General features: G+C 40.1%; 1 protein-coding gene across 10 annotated transcripts in view; it reads left to right on the top strand.

The window, feature by feature from the left end:
* Positions 1 to 16777, top strand: part of LOC134794278 (CUGBP Elav-like family member 4) — an 883344-nt gene extending 866567 nt beyond the window's left edge. For 7 of the 10 annotated variants that reach the window (XM_063766045.1, XM_063766037.1, XM_063766093.1 and 4 more), the window contains 8 exons: positions 2991 to 3149; positions 3525 to 3639; positions 5449 to 5622; positions 6005 to 6172; positions 7527 to 7604; positions 10686 to 10862; positions 11679 to 11842; positions 12481 to 16777. In XM_063766045.1, coding sequence (XP_063622115.1) covers positions 2991 to 3149; positions 3525 to 3639; positions 5449 to 5622; positions 6005 to 6172; positions 7527 to 7604; positions 10686 to 10862; positions 11679 to 11806 — 999 coding nt within the window. In that variant the 3' untranslated portion in view covers positions 11807 to 11842; positions 12481 to 16777. The remainder of the gene's footprint in view (positions 1 to 2990; positions 3150 to 3524; positions 3640 to 5448; positions 5623 to 6004; positions 6173 to 7526; positions 7605 to 10685; positions 10863 to 11678; positions 11843 to 12480) is intronic. The other 3 variants (XM_063766053.1, XM_063766084.1, XM_063766061.1) reach the window with 3 other exon arrangements.
* Positions 16778 to 23333: the final 6556 nt, after the last annotated feature.

Genomic DNA, 23333 nt, shown 5'->3' with positions numbered 1-23333 from the left:
TCCGAAATTTTTCCAGGTGGAAATTTCATTAGGATGTTCGAAACATAACGTGACGTTTGATTGTACTCCCCATACATTTTTAAAGGTTGTCTGAAAGAAATCGCTTTTTAGCGATAAGACCGCCTGTTGTTACTTAGTCTTAAGCTTGTATTTCGCTTACTGAGTATTTTTTTAACTTTATGGTGCACAATTAAGAATATTTACTTACTTAGGTACCCCGAGCCGGGCTTATATATGAAAATCGATTTTTAAAGAGTGAACTCCAATAAATATCATGCGTAGCTAATTGACTCGACTAACTACATGATTTCACTACTTGCGTTTACTATTCAAATTAAATTGAACATTTTACTTAACAACAGACACAAACCATTAACAATTTACATTTTCGTCGTTGAAAACAAGCCAATTTGACACAAAGCAAACGAAATAAACAATTATGAAAGCAGAACCAATTATTTCCTATCGAAACTACAAAGCAAAACCACGAACGTCTCATAAAACGCCGAGCACAATTCATTAAAACCTTTCCACGCTTAAAATTTCCTGAATCGCTACAATAATCCTATTACACTAATTAAGCGGTCCATTAACATTAATAACGCACCCTCATTACGACTGCATTGAAAAAGGCTGTGTAAAATCCAAGTTTAACGAGCAATTAATGCGTTCGACATGGCCAATTAGGGAAAGCGTAATGGCGAAACTATTACGGAAGGAGCCGACCGGCTTGAACTTTGCAGGCCGGCCGATGCATTTTTGGATGTGAGCCCAAATAACTTGTTGCTCGAGCGGGGGGCCACCTGTTGCGCCCGGCCTATGGAGCTCTGCCATTTTTGCCCGTCCCGGCAAATACATAATGAATGTTCATGCCAACGTTGAACGCTTAGCCCCGCATTGTTCGCTGGCTTTCGGTAGTTCGTAGGAAATTGCACTCGTAATAGTCCGGGGGCCGATTGTGCCGCTTTATTTATAAGCTCCTTAATATTTCCCCCGCGTAAAGAATACTGTAAAATATAAAAGACTCGCACAATAAACGTTTTCAGGGTTCGAGAGTCTATTTAGTGAGGGATTACGTATTCAAAAAAGGGCAACGTGTTTTTACGCGTTCTGCTTATGAAAAACATGAGATTATATTTCAAAGAGAAAATGTACGTGTATTTAAAGCCGATTATGTTTTGGTAAAATCGAATATTACTTGGAATCGTGGGGATGGAGGCGTAAGTGTATTGTCGTGAATAAAACTCACATTTGGCATTTAATATAGACACATGTTTTCGATACATCACTTCCGCCGTGCCCCGGCCGTATGCGAATTTGCTACCGAAGTGGTAATAAAAAACGCAACGGAGGTTGTATTGATAGTTACATTTTGAAGCTTTTGTAATTTCTAATGAAAATAGGTAATCTAAAGTCTTATTAACTGAAGACAATGAAAATATGTCGCATGACGTCGGTCATTATATAATAACACCTATATAGTTAAATAATGACCCAGTATCCTAAAATATCAAATTATTAGGCTCCTATGTGAGGTGACATTTCTTCAACTAGAAGTTCTGAAGAAGAAGTTTCTGGTAGAAGAAATGTCACTGTTGACAGCTCGCGGACCATATCCATAACCGTTTCATAACAAGAAATAACTATCTGAATAGGCATTCTGCTTTGGTTGGATAAACTTGATCATATAATCCGTTATGATTACATAGGAGTCATAGTCCATGAATTTACAACTTGTAATACTGTTAAGCCCCTCCCCTTAACAGTATTACAAGTTGTAAATTCATATCACTGTTTATCCTAAAATGCAGGTTAACCTACTTAGGAAACAGAGCTTCTGACTTATTTTTAAGAAATCCATTTGTATACGCATAGTATAGCACATCGAGCCTTACGAAGTAAAAACACACTCTATAGCAAATAAAGTACAACTAAAGCACACACGGCCACTGTTCCGTTCCGAAGTTAATTCGAAAATCAACCAATTACATTAGTGTTGCCGAACTAGTTGTTTCGCCAAGTTTAGTCTAGTCTAGTCTAGTCCGGCTAAATGGTGTGTGTTCGGTTAGTATTGTGCGCACTTAGTTTTTGTTCGGTTTGGTTTAGTTTATAATAAACTTTGTTGTGAAGTTTCTGTCTCTAAAAATTTGCGGATTTTTTTCTTTCATTATATACCTAATGAAATAAATTTGTCATTGGTAACCAATTTTAACTAGAAACTAGTTGTTATATTATGTACAGTTTAGCCCAAAAATAAGGTTTTTTTTTACTGAGGCATATTGTTGATAATTATAACAAACGTTTGCGTTTGTGCTGAAGGAGAATATATTGAGGGTAGTTCTATTCTATTCTAAAAAATATACCTACTTGTAAGTGTGTGTGTGTGTTGTGTTGTACTTGTGTTGTATAAGTAAATAAGAAAAATATTCCTAACGATGATGATGATGATGATGATTATAACAACAAATGGCGACACAAGAACTGTATGATTTTTCAGATTCCAGATATTTTATATTTAAAATTAGAATCATGAGCTCTTTCAATCCTAATAAGAAAAAAGGGTCCAATAAATTACAAAATAGTTCCTTAATTTAAAATAAAGTAAAGAAAAGTTTTTTAGAACAGCGCATTGAATTTCACATTAATTGACACAATATGCTTACCTACTTAAATTTTACATTAATGATAACATTACCACACTTTGTCAATGGAAATGCCATGCAGAAACTATTTCGATCCACCCTGGAATTAAAAGAAAGTGCTCTAACGTTGTTATACATAAAGAACCATTTTAATGCCGGCTGAACACACTCGTCGAGAGACCCCGAGACAGACCGAGAACGAGTGTGTCATGCTTCCTTCTCATCTCGCTCTTACTCGTCTCGCCTCGTCCTTCTCCGATTGGCTCGCAGCGTTGCCGAGACCCTCGATGAGAAACTCTCAACAAGTATGTTCAGCTGGCATGACGTGTTTTCTTCTCCATGTTTCAGGGCGCGTCCTCGAGCCTGGTGGTGAAGTTCGCAGACACGGAGAAGGAGCGGCAGCTGCGGCGCATGCAGCAGATGGCCGGCAACATGAGCCTGCTCAACCCGTTCGTGTTCAACCAATTCGGCGCCTACAGCACATACGCGCAGGTCATCACTGAGCAGGTACTTTTACGAAAGACAGTAGGTCTCTTCTTACTTTTCTTATGACTGAGGATCGCGACCACATGAAGTCACTGTTTTGTGAAACAAGGCTCTCCATTCTACATGATTTTTCGCCGTCTCAATAATTGGCACCTGTAGGTATAGATCCCTGGTAGGCCTTCTTTGTCTACCCAGAGGTCGGTGAATGTCTACTACTCCGTCTTCCGTAGTCAGTAGGTAGAGTTTTTTACAGAAAAACATTTTTCATGGACGTTTGAAACAACAGTCATAACTGCTGTAATCAGTTTATGTATTTACTTATTTAGTATAATAATCGCCGCTTGTTTTATTTGGAAATCGATTTGTCAGTAAATTTGTTATCATATCTTTTTCCAGCAACAAGCAGCCCTGATGGTAGCAGCGACGGCGCAAGGCTACATCAGCCCAATGACGGCGCTCGCATCGCACGCGCTCAACGGCATGGCCAACTCTGTGGTGCCGCCTGCTTCTGGTAACTACACTACTATATAGTGCGCTACACTACACTACACACTAGAATTTGTATACTACATCAGCCATGACGGCTCGCCTCCCACGCGCTCAACGGCATGGCCAACTCCGTGGTGCCGCCTGGTTCTGGTAACTACACTACTATATAGAGCGCTACACACTAGAACTTTTATAGTACATAAGCCATGACAGCTCGCCTCCCACGCGCTTAACGGCATGGCCAACTCCGTGGTGCCGCCTGGTTCTGGTAACTACACTACTATATAGAGCGCTACACACTAGAACTTTTATAGTACATAAGCCATGACGGCTCGCCTGCCACGCGCTCCACGGCATGGCCAACTCCGTGGTGCCGCCTGGTTCTGGTAACTACACTACTATATAGAGCGCTACACACTAGAACTTTTATAGTACATAAGCCATGACGGCTTGCCTCCCACGCGCTCAACGGCATGGCCAACTCCGTGGTGCCGCCTGGTTCTGGTAACTACACTACTATATAGAGCGCTACACACTAGAACTTTTATAGTACATAAGCCATGACGGCTCGCCTCCCACGCGCTCCACGGCATGGCCAACTCCGTGGTGCCGCCTGGTTCTGGTAACTACACTACTATATAGAGCGCTACACACTAGAACTTTTATAGTACATAAGCCATGACGGCTCGCCTCCCACGCGCTCAACGGCATGGCCAACTCCGTGGTGCCGCCTGGTTCTGGTAACTACATTACTATATAGAGCGCTACACTACACTACACACTAGAATTTGTATACTACATCAGCCATGACGGCTCGCCTCCCACGCGCTCAACGGCACGGCCAACTCCGTGGTGCCGCCTGGTTCTGGTAACTACACTACTATATAGAGCGCTACACACTAGAACTTTTATAGTACATAAGCCATGACCGCTCGCCTCCCACGCGCTCAACGGCATGGCCAACTCCGTGGTGACGCCCGGTTCTGGTTACTACACTACTATATAGAGCGCTACACACTAGAACTTTTATAGTACATAAGCCATGACGGCTCGCCTCCCACGCGCTCAACGGCATGGCCAACTCCGTGGTGCCGCCTGGTTCTGGTAACTACACTACTGTATAGAGCGCAACACACTAGAACTTTTATAGTACATAAGCCATGGCGGCTCGCCTCCCACGCGCTCCACGGCATGGCCAACTCTGTGGTACCGCCCGCTTCTGGTAAATACACAGAACTTTATCCGTTTTCGCAACATACATTTTCATCCTCTGATTGCTTTTGACGTGATAACGTCTTATAAATCGATGAACACCGGTAGCATGCACGAAAAAGTGTCACGTTGTGGACAGATCTCCATGGTAACGTTGTGGACAGATCTCCATGGTAACATTACGACCAAAGTATGCAATTTTTCATCAATGTTTTCTTATGACGTTATTACGCAAAATTATCGTCCGTAAACCGACTTTACAGACATCCATTTTTTTCCCTAGAATTTTATTAGGCGTCACAGGGCGTCAGGAGGCTTGAACGTACTACCTTGGCTATTTTGATCGCATTAAAGGGTTAAATAATGAAATGGTTAAATAAAAAAGAAAAAAGCTCAACTACTTGTTACATAGAATTTACAAATTGGCGAAGAATAAAGACAGAGATGCGAAAATAGCATATCCGTGTCAAAAAATGATGGTCGATGATTTGTTGATTATTTCAATACAGATCTATATTTTGCGCCGTACATATTTCCAGTTCTGAATACAAAGTTCAATGTATCACACGCAACATCATAAAATTTAAGGATTATAAAGACGGTAACATTACGGTTACAGATAACTTCTCCGGCCTGGCGATAGGCACGGGCGCGCAGCCACTGAACGGCGCGCTGCCGTCGTTGCCGTCGCCGACCATGCCGGGGTTCAACATGGCGGCGCAGACGGCCAACGGGCAGCCGCCGCCGCAGGACGCGGTCTACACTAACGGGATACACCAGACGTTCACTGGACGTGAGTATAATACTACCTACTGAATGCATTGCCGTTGCTGCCCATTCCACTGCTGCTGACTAGACGTCTAATGTCGGACGACGTTGGCAGCGACGTATTTCTTTATCAGCCTATCTGAGCGTCGCTCTTCTCGACGAGAACTGAGACGCTACATCCTTCATACCAATCATTTGAAAGTTACGTCCCATTAACAACCACACAAACTTAGTTGATTGCGACGTACCATCAAGCTAAGCATATTTATTTATCAGCCTATCTGAGCGTCCCACTGCTGGGCGATAACATCCGTGATATCACTTCACATCAGTCGCTTCTCATCAACAACCACATCAAACTTAGTTGACAGCGACGTACCATAAAGCAAGGCGTATTTCTTTATCAGCCTATCTGAGCGTCCCACTGCTGGGCGAGGACCGAGGCGTGATATCGCCGATGTGCGCTGATCTGACGAATGTTGCAGCGGTGCCCGTGACGGCGCAGGGCCTGCCCAACGGCGAGGCGGCGCTGCAGCACGCGGCCTATCCCGGCATGCAGCCGTTCCCAGGCGTCGGTGAGTGGCGTTTACCGCTTCGCTTTCGAATGTAGTATTTTCTCGCTTATCGAGGGCGATAAGCCAGGAAATTATGTGTACGAAAAAATATTTGCACACTATTAGAATTGTAAAAAGATGTTAAAGTGTGCGGATATTTATAACGACATTAAACATCTATTTGATAGTCACCTGTTTATAGAGACTTCAAAGATTTAAACCAAGTTCTGGAGTCTTTATAAACAAAAGACATTAAGCAACTGTATAGAATGATCAACATTTTATTTCGTGTCACGCATCTCTGTGGATTTAGGGCATATTAGCTGTGATTTTTCAATGTAAACATCGTCTAAACATCTATAAATGGATATTTACTTATGTTGGCTCGCTCGCACTCATATTATAACTAGTACAATAGAACGGATCGGATATATTAAACGATGTTTATTTACTTGAAATAATCACGCAGCAACATAGATGTCCAAAGGCGAAATGTTATTACCATTATTGTTATTGTACACAGATGTTACTAACACACAAGTTGCTTTAAATTTTGAAACTATAATACTCAAAAAGAAAAAGATTTTTGACATTGAAAATGTATTATTAAAGACAACTTGTGTATACATCGCTTCTATCAATTGATCGATCTTTTTACACGCACTTTAGTGCAACCAGCCAAGTTCATAATGTTCAACCGCGTTAAAGACCGATCGATTGACGGTTGATATTATACAAGTATAATGAACTGTTATAAGTGTTGATGGTGTAACGTTATATGCGCTGTACCTATCACGCTGTCGGATACGTATGTCACATACTGTAGTTGTTGTCGGTGTTATCATAGGCATAATAATCTGTTGTTACTGCAGTCATTGTGTAAGACTTTGATGTATTGTCAATATCCAATTATTTAAAGGGGAGAAATATATAATTTAGATTTTATATTATTTCTAGAAGTATTCTGCGTACACGACAAGTACATTCTTTTTTCAAAATTGTATATGAAATTTTACTAAGTTTTAAATAATGAATAATCAATCAGCCATATGATAAACAAATATATTCTCTGATAATCATATATTAACGCAACATAACATAAGTATCTCATGAAATCGTATTATTTTATTTACATACTCGTATTTACAAAAGTTTCTTTTATATTTTCGTTTCAAGCATTATTTGATGTTAAATATTTTCTTTTGGTTATATACTGAAATCGTTACGTCTTTTTTTTTGTTTAAAAAAACGTCGTTCACATGTTTATTCGGCCGAAAATAAGATACTCCAATTATGTTTATTTAGCTTGATATTTAATGTGGGGTGGAGTGCATGTGAATGTCGGATAGGTGTTGATTGTGGAAATGTTCGACAGCCTACCCGGCGGTATACGGCCAGTTTCCGCAGCCGATCCCGCCGCCGATGTCCACCATAGCGCCCGCGCAGAGGGAAGGTAAGTGGAGCCCTGAGCTATAGGAATAGAGGTGCCACTTGTAATAAGTGCGGCTATGTTAAGTCTGTATTGAAATTATTTGACAATATCACCGTAAACGTCACGTGTTGTTGACATTATTCGAATGCAGATTTCAAGCAGCTGACGTCTACAAAAAACTCGTTAGTAATAATCTGCCTTGACTTGGCTTACTGCACTTCCTTGCTTTTTATAATTTGTCATAACGAGCCTTTAATTGCAAAAATCATCATCGAAAAGTGGCATCCCTATTTACAATAAAAATCAACCAGATAGACCCCTCATCGCGTCGGCCGATCATACATCCTTCCGATTCCTCTTGCTTACTTCTTCAACCGCCTGATGCCCTGGTAATCATTACACAACATCACCCTACGAGCGTACATTCGATTGACAATATACATCCATGAGATGAGGTCTTGTAAGAAGATAAGTCTTTCAGTTAGAATCGTGTTAACAGCATACAGATTCTAAAACGCGAAGATAACATTTTACAAACTGCAAAATGTTCACATTGAGTGTACGCCCTTAGCCCGAACAACCGTATTTTAGCATCGGAAACACTTTCATAGTTCCATCTTTCTTCTTTTCACTGTTAATTTCCGAGCTGAAACACGGTAACGCATTATAATTGTCTATGTAGTCCGTATTGCTCCGAAATGCTGCACGTTACAGTGACAAATTGTTGCCAGTTTCGGACCTCTGATGTACCTCTATAAATGTACCTGTATAAATGTTGTGTTGTCTTGACTGTTTAGCTCCTTGTTCTTGTTTACTTTACAAACTTCGTGTGTCTGCAGTTCTTTTGTCTCTTGAGAGCTTGGACAGTAGACACTTTTAAAAGACTGGGAAATAGACGGTTCTTAACTTAGCCGAGTTTGCTCAAATATCTTGTTTGTATTTGGGCCGATTTTTATTATATTGTCTATATTTTTTTCGTAAGATTTGGATAAAATTTGGCTGGTTTGAAGAGCTCTTCATTCTGGGCGATATAAAAACGAAATCCCAATTTTTGCGCTAACGAAAATACCATACGTGCAGTGGAAGATTTCTAGAACATACGATGAAATTACGCTTAGGTATCATGTATTATAAAAGGGGAACTCTATCTGTCCACCATATTGTATTGATGCCAGAAGAAAAAAAAAATCGACAACAAAATAAAAACGGTACTCTAGTAGGTACTCTGACAAAACGGCCATGTTAAATACCGATATAGTAACAGCACCAGTCATGGGACATTTAAGAGGAAATTTGGAGTATTTATGATATTTCCCTTGTACATGTAAATGGTCTTCCGCTTAGCGTGTTAAAAGATGAAAGTCCTATCCGCCTTTCATGTTTTAGGCGTGTTGTATCAAAGATACTGCAATGAGTTTCCACATAATTAACAAATTAAAACTATGCTTTTTTTCTCCAGTCATGGACACCAAAGCTCCAGTAATGGGCCCCCGGTAATGGACGTGGATCCAGTAATGGGCCCCCTATAATGGACATTGCTCTATCAGTATAAAATTTTGAAATGGGGAATAAGTTATGGCAAAAAAATCAATTTTTGGTATAAGCTTTTATCGCTGAATGTATTTTTCTTTCCACAGCCAATTATTATTGTATTAGATTCATCGAGACAATTCTAATATACCCAAATACAATTAGTTAGGGTTTATTGCGATAAAGTTCCCATGGCCACCTCCTGTCTCCATCATCAGATCAAGTCCATGTTATCATAATATTGCATTATCATCCGATTTGCATACTTAATTACGTACTTACACAAAATTTCAACTGAATCGGAAATCGAAAAGTGGGTCAAATTCAGCTACCAAGATTTGACCCACACTAACTAACAAGGCAAGTTAAATAAAAGTTTGGAAAACGATATTAATTTATCTTAAGTCCGAGAATACCTCCTGGTTGACATATTTCGTAACTACATTTTACTTCTATATTGTTTAAAACATGAAATTATGGCATGGCAAGCATCATTATGTCAATTGTCCCATCATAGGAGGTATGCAGTTTTACAGCTCCAATAATGGGATTGGGCCAAATACCACTATTTTTTTACATCTGTGGAGTCACAACATAGTGTGTTGTATACCTTATCTCATGGTAAATGCAATTAACATAACACATTCTAGTTTTCATCAAGTATTAATTAATTAAAATTTAATAAATTAACTCACCTCTCTTAGCGAAGTTGTTAAGAATTTTTAGTGATATTTTTTTTCAGTGGCACGACAACTTTTGGGTTGACACACATTTCTTAAAAAATAACCGAATTTAATAAAAATTCAAACATAATCAGCTCTAGGACTCTTATTTATGATAAAAATATATCCAGTGTTTATAAACTACTTTTATATACTTATTTTAGAGGAATTGTGTTTTTTTGTCCCATTACTGGTTCCGTGTCCATTATAGGGTATACTACTATAATCATATTACAAACAACGAGCTATTTAATATTGAAGTACGTGTACGTACCTACTTTTTGGGGTGAAACACGACGTAGCTATTTTCCTACAACCAAAAACAACAAAGGCACTATTTTTGGACCCACAAATATCGATATCATTTGAACAAATCTACGAAATCGAGCTTGCCATTGATGAACAAAAGGTTGTGCAATGCAACTATTTTTATAAACTCAAACTTTCATGGATATGTATATTTAAACATGATGCATCTTTGCTTCTCTCGTAAACTTTGGACAAAAAATGCAAGTTATGATACGAAATTTATTAATCCATGCTCAAAGTTCTAAAGACGATATGTCTATCATTTTCAATCAGTGATTTTAACTGACTGAAAATCACAGCAAGATCAGGGTCTAAAATGCCAGTCAGAATAGGCAAGTCAAGAGGGCTTTGGTGAAGCTACATAAATCTCGATTAAAAATTGCAATATTATTAACATTAACTTATGGGACATGCAACATAAGCCAACACTAAAGAGCCGGTTTGTGATTTATACAGGACTCTGTTTTACACGCCATCTTTCCTATGTTTAGAATTAAGCCGAACAATTGTGTCCAGAGACAGATTTGTGAGTTCTTTAAAGATTTTCTTATGTTCCCAGGGTGCTCGATCTCCGGCCCTGAGGGGTGCAACCTATTCATCTACCACCTGCCGCAGGAGTTCGGGGATGCAGAGCTGATGCAGATGTTCCTGCCATTCGGGAACGTCATCAGCAGCAAAGTGTTTATTGACCGCGCCACTAACCAGAGCAAATGTTTCGGTTAGTTCGTTTATTCACCATACCGACTTATGATCACTAACACCTTATAAAACAGTCCTCCGCCGCGTCTGTCTGTCTGTCTACTGAACTGATTTTCATGCGGTTTTACCTATCAACCCGTATCCCGTGCGCTGCCGGGGTGGGTCACTAGTCATTTATACATATAGGTACCCATTAAGTATAATGCACTCATTTATCTAGTGGGCATAGGCTAATCCTGAACGCAATCAAATTGTTGTTGTAAATTCAGAATTACGAGTAGATAGAAGAAACTGACGTTTAGGTACGAGCTTCAGTTTAAACAGATCACGCTCTGATTTATCTAAGTAGGTACATAAAGTATAAAGTTACTTTTATTTTTATGGTTCTACTGCTTGTCATTTTTGTTTTATGAAATCTTCCTATTTCTTTGTTTTTAGGTACTGCTGTTAGTTTACTCTATCTAGCTCTACCGCTTTACGAAATACTGTAATCATTTTGGCACAGTTTAACGGTTCCTTTTCCCACCTGCAGAAGCCTGCAATTATTTTTTTTACGCTTATGTATGTATACTGTATATTCCGTCAACATCGCTGCCTTTGTGTGTGGCCTCAGTGGCGTGTGGGCGAGCGACCAGCGGTGCGTTCGACGGGGCGTGCAGCGTTGCATCGAGCGTGCAAAGGAATCAAGCAGTGTTCACTGAGGACTCTCGCATTATGTTCGCATTTGTTTAACATGGACCGCGCTGAACGAGCTGCTAGTCGCCGCCGCTTGAGCCACTCAGTTTACACTCTTATATTTTTTATGCAATCCTTAATAGTATTCATAATATTCCAGGTTTCGTGTCGTTCGACAACCCCACATCGGCGCAGGCCGCCATCGCGGCGATGAACGGCTTCCAGATTGGCATGAAGCGGCTCAAGGTCCAACTCAAGCGGCCCAAGGACGCCAACCGGCCTTACTAACCTTAGACGCCGTCCCTGCGCGCTCGCGTCACCACCGTGAGTAAATAAATCTCGCTACCAGACATAGGTCTCTTCTCACGCACAAAAGGGATGGGACTATGGTTCCCACAAGCGGGTTGGTGACTTCACATACACCTTTGAATTTTTTTGTAAGGGTATACAGGATTCTTCACGGTGTTTTTCACTGATTAGCGACTACTTACTAATCTTACGTTACTAAAATAACATGCCATTTCTTTATATGCCATGCTATTCCTGTAACAGTGTAAAATCTGAATTAAAAAAAACTATATTAGATGCATAGACATTTTAGTAAAGTGAAGCTTTATGTGTTTTTGAACAACCTGCACATATAAACAATCGCATATGGCGAGCGTCAAGCGGAGCGTTTGGCGAGGCGGGCAGCGCCAGCGTAGCAACTAGCGGCCAAATGCTTTATGCAGCGTGCATTCAATCCACCCGCAACCTTTTGCTTGTGTCTTATAAGAGCGATTCCCCTCTTACCCAGCTCCACGCCCCGCTCGAGGACTCACTCAGGTCGTTCGTGTAAATATAATGAGCGTAACGGAAGAAAGAATGAGCGCGCCGCGCTCTGACGGGAAAAGTGACTTCTTTGTTTTGTGATCGAGCGTGAAGCGTTTGCGTCGTGTTACAGCGTGTGTTGCTTGTTGCAGGTGTCTGGCCGCGCGCGCCCCGCGCCCGCAGCGCGCATCATCATGTATTATCAACAATTCCAAGGAATTTATTAATACATCTTTATTGTATAGTAAATATCATTACCTACATACTTACCTAAAGATTATGCGAGCCCACTCGGCGAGTATACTAAATTAGTTAAAAGTAATTTATTAAATCAGCGCGTAGGAATGCTTCATTCTTATCATTATCGATTAATCATTAAATTACTCTATTATATTATTATTATATATACAATTTATTAACTTTGATTAAATTATTATTATTATAAAATGACACGTTATAAAAATTTTGTCATTCGTAATCATACTTCTACTTCTAAGTACTTAACGTTTAACTGAAACTTTTAACATAAATTTATTATACTAGTTATTTGCTTGAACTAAGCCAAACTGAATTTATTAAGTAAGTTGAAAATGTAAGAAAAAAGTGTATTTTAATTATTGTATATTGCAACAAGACGTAGAGCCGGGACGCGCGTTGCGGACTTGCGCGGCGGCCGGGCCCGGCCTCTGGCCTCGCCGTCCGGCCCCTCGGCCCCGCGACCCCCGGCCCGCCCCGCCCGCCCGGCCCCCGCAGCCGCGGCGCCCGTCCCGGACACATCGCGGACACTGTTGTCTCCCTCCGCCGAACTGATTGCATTAATGTAAGTGCTCGGTATAGATCACTATTGGAGTATATATATCCTATATTTTGTTAAATTTTATTATGTGTGTGTCTGATAAGCTAATACGCTGGGGTACCACACGGCAGTCCTCTTGTGTAACATAACCAGTCCCACTCCAATGATCTGTACTTTCATGATGCATCGCGCGGCGAGAGCGTCCCGCGTCGGCCGATAGCGCCCGACGCCCGGTACGCCACGGACAATACGCGATGACTCGTATCGGTGCGACGCAACTCTGTCCATGGTACGCCCAGCTCCTCACAAACTACTTGTTAGTGAACGTAAACTAATGGCGATGTTGTTGACAAAAATTAAATGTTTGTATTTAACGCTGTGTACAAATCAAAGTGCACTTCAACATAAGACCGAATACTTAGGCCTTCGTTTCAAAAGATCGTGTTATTATGTGTTGTAAATTCCAAATGGGCTGTGATATAAAAAGTATAATCAACATAATGGACTGTACTCACGCCGTTCGTGTCTGTATGTGACGCGTCTCGCCGCCGCTCGCCGCTGGCCGTGTGGCCTCCGCCGCTACGGGCCGGCGCGAGCGCGCGGCACGCACGCGATGTCAATTCTCAACGAGCGTGCTTCCCCGTCTTTATTTCGTGTGTGTCTATACAAATATATACATAATACTATTCGTGTTAAGGTGTTAAATACAATAAATGTGAGGACCGCGTCCGGGAGTCAACAGTGGGAGGTGCGCGAGCTAACAGGTTACAAAACTAGTGTAATTTCTACAGACAAAAATAGATTCATAATCAAAAAGGTACCAATATAAATATTATAATGATACTGAGATACCTTAGATTATATTGTGTGCGCGCGGGCGGACTAAGTGCCGGTGTGGCGGCACAGGGCACAGGGCACAGCGCCGGCGCGGCCGAGAGCCGAGCGGCCGGGCGCGGGCGCGGGGCGGGGTGGCCGCTGCGGGCCCGGCCTGCCCCCGGCCCGCCCGGCCTGGGAGCGCCCGCCGTCGTCTGCCGCGCTATAGTCAAATATTACACTCACCACAAGACATAGAATTTTATATTTACACAAATAATTATATTATATTGATATAGTATTCTAGTTTTAGGCGTTTATGATTTGTAAGTAAGCGGTGTGTATAAAAACAACATGAATTTGTGTACCGACGTTTCGAGTGTATCTAGTTCTTTTCCCTGAAACTTGAGTGCAATACGTTGTTGAGCTTTTTAAATTGTTTTATAGCGTTGTTTTCGTTCACGTCGCATTTTTTTCTAATTTGTAGTGTTTTCGTTGAATTATGTTGTTTATTGACGTGGTCTAGTTTCGTACCGACTTGTGAGTCGGCCTCTGGGCCTCCGGTCTGTTCGGGCCTCAGGGCCGGCCGTCGGCCGAGTGAGTGCGGCGCGACGAGCGACGGCCCTCGCGCTATTAGGATACCAGTAATCGATGCCAAACCGGAACACGTATACTTAGTATATCGACTATCGATAAATATCACCTCGTGCGTAATGTAGGAGTAATGCCCCCGGGGCGGCCCGAGCCCCCCGGGCTATTAATAATATTGTACTTATATCTTTATACTGATTAAAATTAAATCCCTAAAGATATATTGCGGTAACGCTAACGTTTGTAATAGATTAATGAACCTCTCTGAATGTATAAAACGATCGCCCATAAAAGTGATTCTAGGATACAGGGTATGCTTTGCAATTATTTAAATGTATCTAAATGTTTTCATGTAGGCAGGTTTTGCCGAACTCTGAACTAGACTGCGATGCTTCGGCCAGCCCGCTCTCGGGTCCACTAGCCGCGACTTTTTATATCCTCATCATAAGAACCGGAACCATCTCATCTCATCCCATCGCGGCCGCGCCGGGAGGGTACGAGTAGTTGTGGGACGGTTGCGGACGTCGGTCTGACGTTTGAACCAACCACAAGTCAGCGACTGAACTTTTCTGTCACCGTGATTAACCAGGGGCTTGCTTTCCATGCAGACTACTCTCAACTTCAACCTACCTGTTGTAAAACGTGCAGAAAGTACGAGGAGTGAAAATAAACTGTTTAATTTATGAACTGACTAAATAAAACAAAAATCTTTAAATAAAATTATTGAAAGAACGTATCGCGTATATTTATTTTTAAATGCCTCCCTATGTTTCATTTACCTACCCTCTTTGGCCACGTGCGATGGCAATAAAGAGCTGAAAACGAAACTTAGAAAAGTATTTAAAGTCAATAAGTATAAGCTATACATTCCATTTTAATAGTTATTCGTAATGTGTAAGTACCTAATAATGACGGAAACCACAGACAATATTAGATAAAACGTCAATCAATCGATAACTTCGTAGTTTGCACGGAAAGCCCCCTATTCGAAGGTAAATAGACCGGATGGGAGCCCCTCTCGGGTGATTCCTGCGCTTTGCCTTTTATTTTACTAGTAACTGGCCGGACACTTCATTCCAAATTACTGCGCCTTGCGTTCTAACGTATCCTCATTCACTTGTCATCTCATACTTCTGAAGACGGTAGACCGCGAAACTAGAAAGCTGAGAAATCTCCAACATCAACCGTCTCTCGGAAACCTAACGGCAACTTAGTATTACAAAATCGAATTTCTTAACTATTTAACTCCTAAAACTTTTATAGAATATTTATAACGTTCGCATGTTTAAATTGGTCGTAGCGCTCGCGTAGATGGAATATAAGGAAGTACCGAGGAGGTAGGTAGGGACGGTCGCCAGGCCGCCGCGCCGCGCCGGCCAGCGACGCGCGGTTACGCTCTGATCCCTGTTCGACGCTAGTTAGTAAGATGAATGCCAATATTTTAATCAGAAAATGAAAAAAAAAACAAACGTTAGAATTTGGAATAATTAATCATATTATTATATATCTATTTATATAATAAAATATGGAGAGAGGCGCATAGTGCTTTTATGAATTGTAGATCCTAGTAATGGAAAAAAAAAACAATCTAGTCATATCTCTTTACGTTATTTATTTTTTCTATCGCTTAGCATAGTTTAGCTTCAAGCACTCTTTTTTGTTGAACTATTTATTTTAATTTATACTTATTCTAGTGCTTTCTCTCGTGCCATTTCGTTTTTTAGTTTAACTATTAATTATCCTAGTTAGTTAAGCATACGATTTCCTACAGATAATGTCTACCCAATTGTACCGAAACCGACTATGTTGTAACAATAATAAGTTTATTGTATTCATATTTTAATAAGTTATCCAGAATACTGTTTTATTATAGATCATTTCATCCATAGTTTAGATACGTTAAGATTAAGGTGAATTGAGATTATTTATGGTAATGTACGGTAGGGAGGAGTGGAAATGGTGTAACCGTTCGGTTAAATTAGAAGTTAAAGTTACCTTAGCGAGTTAAAGACGAGTGAGTAGGCGAAGTAACTCTATAGACGTTTTGCTATCGAATGTTAAAGCAGAGATCGGCAAACGCGACGCGGGTACTAACAAGATATAAAACCTAGGTACTTAACAAAAGTATTCCCGGTTCTTCCTGGGGGTCTAACCAAGTGACAATCGTTGATAGAAAACGCCAGTCGAAAGCGAAATAATGTACCTATAGAAATTATCACGTAACTTTTCGTAGCACCTGAGAACCTACCGCGAACCTCGTCCGACGTGTTGCCTCCCTGTCACACTTACATACTAATTTACAAGTGTGACAGGGAGGCAAAACGTCGAACGTGGTTCGCGGTAGGCCCTCTGTCCTCCCGATACATTTGTTTCTTTTCGGGCGTTTGTTGATGTACGATTGTCATCTTGGCCAGAGCCCCTGTAGTCCTTCAAAAGTTAACGGGAGGCAGCTGGTCATGCGAGAATCAGATCGTAAGACCTCCCTATTATAATTTCAATCTGGCCTCCTGTTCTTTCAGAACGAAAACAGGCCAAAACCGTTTCATATTCGGCCCCAACAAAGAATACTAATTAGCCATCTTTAGCTATTCATTGCATTGGCAGGTCTTCTACAAATGGTCAGTAAAGTGTTTCTTTTTGTACTCAGAGACCCGCACCGCGACTGCCCCAACAGTTAGACTAAAGAGAGCAGTAGAACAAAATCGCGCCGTCCGTAAAATATTCCTTTCCTAGTCCAGAACGCTTGCAGCCGTGGAACTTGACTATATAGCCTTCGGTATGCGTCAGCCTTCAAACTCGATGTGTACATAATAATGACGTCATATCTAATTTAGGAGCTTACTAGCCTTTTGCCCGGAATCCCGGGCGGGTGACAGGGTGACGTTGTGTAAATGCTAAGTCGAGATCATAATCATTAACCGTTTTAGAACGCGCGCATTTTTACACGGGCGACATTACACATTTAGGTGTTTTGATGTACAGATTTTTGGATGAGAAATTGCTTTAGGATTTTAATTTCGGTCGCCCAATATCTAAAGTAGCGTGGACGTGCACTGTTCTGGATAACTTATGTTGGAATAGTTTAAGAGTAACCAACCTAACCTATTCTTGATCGCCTTGCGCGATATCGAATCGAAAAGAAAGGAAACAGGGACGATTCGATTCCTTCACCGCGGCACCGTGATTGTTTCACACCCGGATTTGACTCCAATTCCCTTAAATTGATATATAAGTGTATTGTATCCAACGATCCGAAGTCCCGGTGAAGGCCTGGACTAGGAAACAGACTAGCTGTTTACATATAGCTTAGCATTGAGATGCCTGTTAAGGTATCTGTGATATACGCTTGAAACGATCGTCCATTGAACCTACTCTATGTATCTATTTATGAAAATGACACTTCCTAACGTTTCGTTTGGGTTGGTTTGTTTGGGCAGGCACTGAATGACCGACTTGATTTTTGTAAGAGTCAGTAAATCGTACGGCTCGTTGTCAGATACCCGCTTGTACCTCATGGCAGTCGAAAGAATTTTAATTTTAAATAATGTTGATATCATATCGATACCTACTTGTTATATGTATTTTAATATAAGATTTGGTAGGCAATGGTCGTTCAGTACACGCTTTACCGGTTACTTACCAAAGATTCACCAAAACTAAATGTAAGTGGAATTGTGACTCGAACCAAAGTTGAGCATTCCTATAATGTGACATAAATAGAAGATACAGTTACCTCACTTTCGCATAGATTTTTTAGATGCGAGTTCTCTTTGTTAAGGCACAAATGAAATTGAAGCACAAATTGACAGGACGAGGGCTCGCTGCTAAAATAAGCTATAACGAAGTGCCCTCAACTGATTGACAATAAAACCGATCTTAAACGTGAAAACACCGGTCAGTTTTATTGACAGCTGGTAGAAAGGCTCGCTTGCTACAACTCCTCGCACTCGCGCGATCAATAGTGGATTATTAGTGCTCAAAAACATCTATACAAACTTTTTATGACAATAAGGTCGTGTGTAGATATTACTGAGATATCTGCCGCACAATGGGAAGTTCCAGGAGCGCAGAAGCAGCGAGGAGCATAGTACTGCGAGCCACGGTCAATAGACCGCCATGTACAGTAGGCCGCCTGCCGCTCACGCGCGCGGCGGGCTGATACAGAGCATTTGATAGCTAGCTATTGAAAATGTTTATTCTCATATATTGTTATAGTTCGCCAAAGATTGTAAAATAAGAGAGTTATGATCACTTTTTTGGAGCGTCGCTAGTTAAATTGTTCTTTTTAAATTAATTAATTTATACTTTATTGATAGTTTTTAATGAAACTTTTAAACAGTACTTAGCTAATGACGGACTGCGTTCATAGAAACACATTAGGGAAATAAATACAATAATAATTCGCCTACTTTGCATGTCTTATTTAGTTAATGAACGTTTTAACCTTATATCGAGTTATTAATATGTATATTGCTGAAATATTTCAAAACTAAATTACTATTCAATTATTTATTATTATACACTTATTACGTTTAGTATGCTAGAAATATGATGAAGGATAATAAATAATTTTAATTATATTAGGACAGTGTTTTATTTCCATCGTCAAAGATTCAAGAAAACAACCTTTGGCTTCGCCTCGCGCCAGGCCCCTTCGGGCACAGTAATAGAGCCTCAGTAAGGCCTCGCCGATGCGCCACGCCTAGCCACGGCTAGATTATGTAGTTCACGCTACGTCATGTGAGTCGCTTAACTTCAAAATCGGGTAAATCCATCTGTCAGATTATGCGATTTTGGTATAAAGAAAAGGTAATTGGGTAGCTAATGTAGCTATTTGCTGAGGGTCGAATGGATTTACCTACCCGAGTTTGAAGTCAAGCGACACATATTGTAAATTTTTCACTGTGACATTAACGCATTCACTGCCAGGGGGCGTGGCCTAGGAACAAACTTGTATGACGGTGGACGCACATGTGCGTCGGGGGCAGTGAATGTGTTAATGAGGTTGGTTTACAGACGCGAAACGAGAAAATCGTAATTTCGCTATCGGGCTCTTTATCGCTCGAATATGCAAGAGTGATAGAGAGGCAGATAACTGTGTGTGTCACTAGACGCCCTTTTTGCGTAATATGGGAATATTATTGCCGTTTTTATTTAATATGATGTAGGAGGCAAGCGAGCAGACGAATCGCCTGATGGTAAGCTATTACCGTCGCACATGAACACCCGCAGCACCAGAGGGGTTGGGAGCGCTTTACATGAAGTAGCAATTGGTATGAAAACTTTGCAAGGTTGGACTCTAATAATAGACTAAGAGCTAGCCCCGGAAAACTGACCCGTTATATTGAAACGCAGCCATTACTACTAGGTATGTATTCGGACAACAGTTGTCAACAGTTACTGTCAGCTACGCACTATGCATCAGTGCAAGCCAGAGTAGCACTAGCAGACCATCAAAGGGGTTTTAAAAACAATTAAGTATACAGGGGTATACTTAATTAGGTAGGGAGAGTAGGGACCTACTTAACCACTTTAACCGGCTTAATTGCACCGTTCCAATATGAAGAATTATCGCCAAAAAAAACAAAAACGTCGTTGTTGTAGTTCTCAGTTCTCACTTGACCATCTATATGCAGAGTAGGCTGATACTGGTAGCGTGAATATTCAGTACTTGCGTGGTAATGACATTAGTACCACCAAAAGTAAATTGAGTTTTGAGGAAAAAAACAATTATTAGGAGTCTGTGCGGAAAGAGAAGAGTCGTAGAATGTATGGGGCCCAATTAGTAATGTGCCGTTACCGGTAAAATACCCAAGGTGGGAAAATTCCCAGTAATGTTACCGGTAAGATTCCCCAGAATCAGTAATTTACGGTAATATTCAAATAAAGTAAAAGTCAACATAAGTTGTTTTACATTAAATCATTACTTGTCAACAAATGCATCATACGAAGTGCAAAAAATCAACATAGGTTTACTTTTCTAGTAAATTCCCAATACTACTGGTAATTTACCCAATGTTACTCGGTATTTTACCAATATTACTAGGAAGTATTCCCCTTGTCTGGGCAAGTGGGCATAGTCAAAACCAGTTCCAGTCAAAACCACTCAATGAATAATACTAGAATTTTTTTATTGATATATGTAATAATATTCTTACGCGCTGCTGCTGATGGAAGCGCTGGTGGCCTAGCGGTAAGAGCGTGCGACTTTCAATCCGGAGGTTGCGGGTTCGAACCCCGGCTCGTACCAATGAGTTTTTCGCAGCATTTTTCGGAACTTATGTACGAAATATCATTTGATATTTACCAGTCGCTTTTCGGTGAAGGAAAACATCGTCAGGAAACCGGACTAATCCCCATATGGCCTAGTTTACCCTCTGGGTTGAAAGGTCAGATGGCAGTCGCTTTCGTAAAAACTAGTGCCTAGGCCAATTCTCGGGATTAGTTGCCAAGCGGACCCCAGGCTCCCATGAGCCGTGGCAAAATGCCGGGATAACGCGAGGAAGATGATGATGTAATAATATTCTTATTTTGAGCGTGTATATTTATTTGATTTAATTGATTTCTTTTATTTGTTTTTTATTTATTTTATTGATTCTATTTGTTTTATTTATTTTATTTATTCTATTTGTTTTATTTGTTCCATTTGTTCCATTTGTTCCATTTGTTCCATTTGTTCTATTTGTTCTATTTGTTCTATTTGTTATATTTGTTCTATTAGTTCTATTTGTTCTATTTGTTCTATTAGTTCTATTAGTTCTATTTGTCCTATTTGTCCTATTTGTTATATTTGTTATATTTGTCCTATTTGTCCTATTTGTCCTATTTGTTCTATTTGTTCTATTTATTCTATTTTTTTTTATTTAGTGACAGAAAAACCTCCGTAATTGAAAATCTTTGATTTTTGCGATTATAGCCCAGTACGGGATACAGCGTAATACTACATTGCTTCGCAACTCCGCTAAGATTGAAGAGATTAAAGAGATAGCTGAAGCTACGAGTGGAAGAGACGTAAAGATAATTAAGCCATTTCTACATTGTTTTAAATTAAATTAATTCATTTATAATGTAAGCGTTCAAGTACGAGTATATTACCCGCTTTTGGGAATGTTACCGGGAAGAATGGTAATTTACTGGTAATATTCCCAAATGGTAAAATACCGGTAATGGTATTTTACTCTCGGCACATCACTAGGCCCAATACATTCCACGACTCTTCTCTTTCCGAACAGACTCTACCTCTGGTAACGGTAACACCTTGGTTTTATTCAATGCCACTACAGTGAATTGAGTCGCGAAAAAAACATGTTTTTTATTACCACTGGTAACACCTTGGTGGTAACAGCTGGGGATAACATGGATGGAATGCATGGTTGACTGGTAGAGAATGCCTTCAGGCATTAAGTCCGCCATTTGTACTCTTCATTTATTGTGCAATAAAGTTTAAATAAATAAATAACACAAAATGGTTCATTTTACTGACTTGTGCAAAGAGTATTAAATCACTACGTTTTAAATCACTTGTGTCTGTGCTTGTGTTATCAAGAAAATATTTCATGTGGTATTATTTTATTTACAACTCTGGTCAACTGTGGTAAAAATTAGATGTGGGCAAAAATAAGACGCAACCGAAATTTCTAGTTATATTACAAACCATATCATTATGGATTATATTGTAGAGTTAGACCAAAAAAAGTGCAGCGATTTTGATGGCCCACGCAGTGCAACTGTTATTTATACGTCATAATTTCATAGAAGTTTGACGTTTAAAATAACATTTGCACTGCGTGGGCTATCAAAATTACTGCAGACTTTTCTTGGTCTAACTCTATGCGTAGGTATTTACCTATAGGTTATTCTATTATTTCTGTAAAAAAATTGTATTTGTCTTACAAGCCAATTCGAACGTGCGCCTGACATCAAAACAATTTTTGAATCATATCAGTATAGCTGTCATTCGTGCAAGCGAGACGCAATGATGTGATTCTACTCACGTTTTATTGCCAGGTGCACCTTCGAATTGGCCTGTTATTTTTATATAGGTACCCACGTCTCATTTTTACCCAACTTGACTCTATTATAAAATTTATAAATAATCTTAGAACAATGATTTCCAAAGTATGGATAAGATCATGCATACAATTCCGACCGAACATTCTCGTTAAGCAAAACAGAGCGCCATCTGTTGTATACTGCGTTAACTACGTGGCCGATGGTCAGAGCCTATATATTCTCTTTGGTCAGAGCAAAGGTACAATCAATTCTCTTTGACAGAGACATATATTCCAGTAGACTGCACTCATGCCTCCAAAAAACGTGTTTAGAACAATAGCTCAAGGGCGACCTTAGTCCCTTTCTTTCTTTAGGGCGACGATGAAATGATCATTGAATGAATGTTATCATTGTTGCCACAGCTAAACAAGCCATACTACTATTTTTATTAATATAAATGTCATCATTATAGATTTTGCCGTGCTAGTTTATTAACTTCACTTAAGAATATTAAGTAGGAACAAGTGGGAGTTAAAACATTAACTATTCTTCAAAAAAAATTCAAAATTCAAAATTATTTATTTGGTATCTAGGTGGATTTATACAATAATTTGTGGTGGATACCTCCTGTTAAGTATAGCAATACTTGTGTTAGGAGGTACCGCTCCTTCCAAACGGAGTGATTCAGGTTTAATACCAGATACATATTATAATTGGTACATAGTTGTTATTTTTACAATAATTATAACTATACCTATAGCTAATTCATATAAGTTTTTTTTTTATTATATTTTTACAATTCAATATTCAGAG

This window comes from Cydia splendana, chromosome 1 (assembly GCF_910591565.1).
Source record: "Cydia splendana chromosome 1, ilCydSple1.2, whole genome shotgun sequence".
In the NCBI taxonomy this organism is placed as follows: domain Eukaryota; kingdom Metazoa; phylum Arthropoda; class Insecta; order Lepidoptera; family Tortricidae; genus Cydia; species Cydia splendana.
This window is presented reverse-complemented; position numbering and strand designations above follow the sequence as displayed.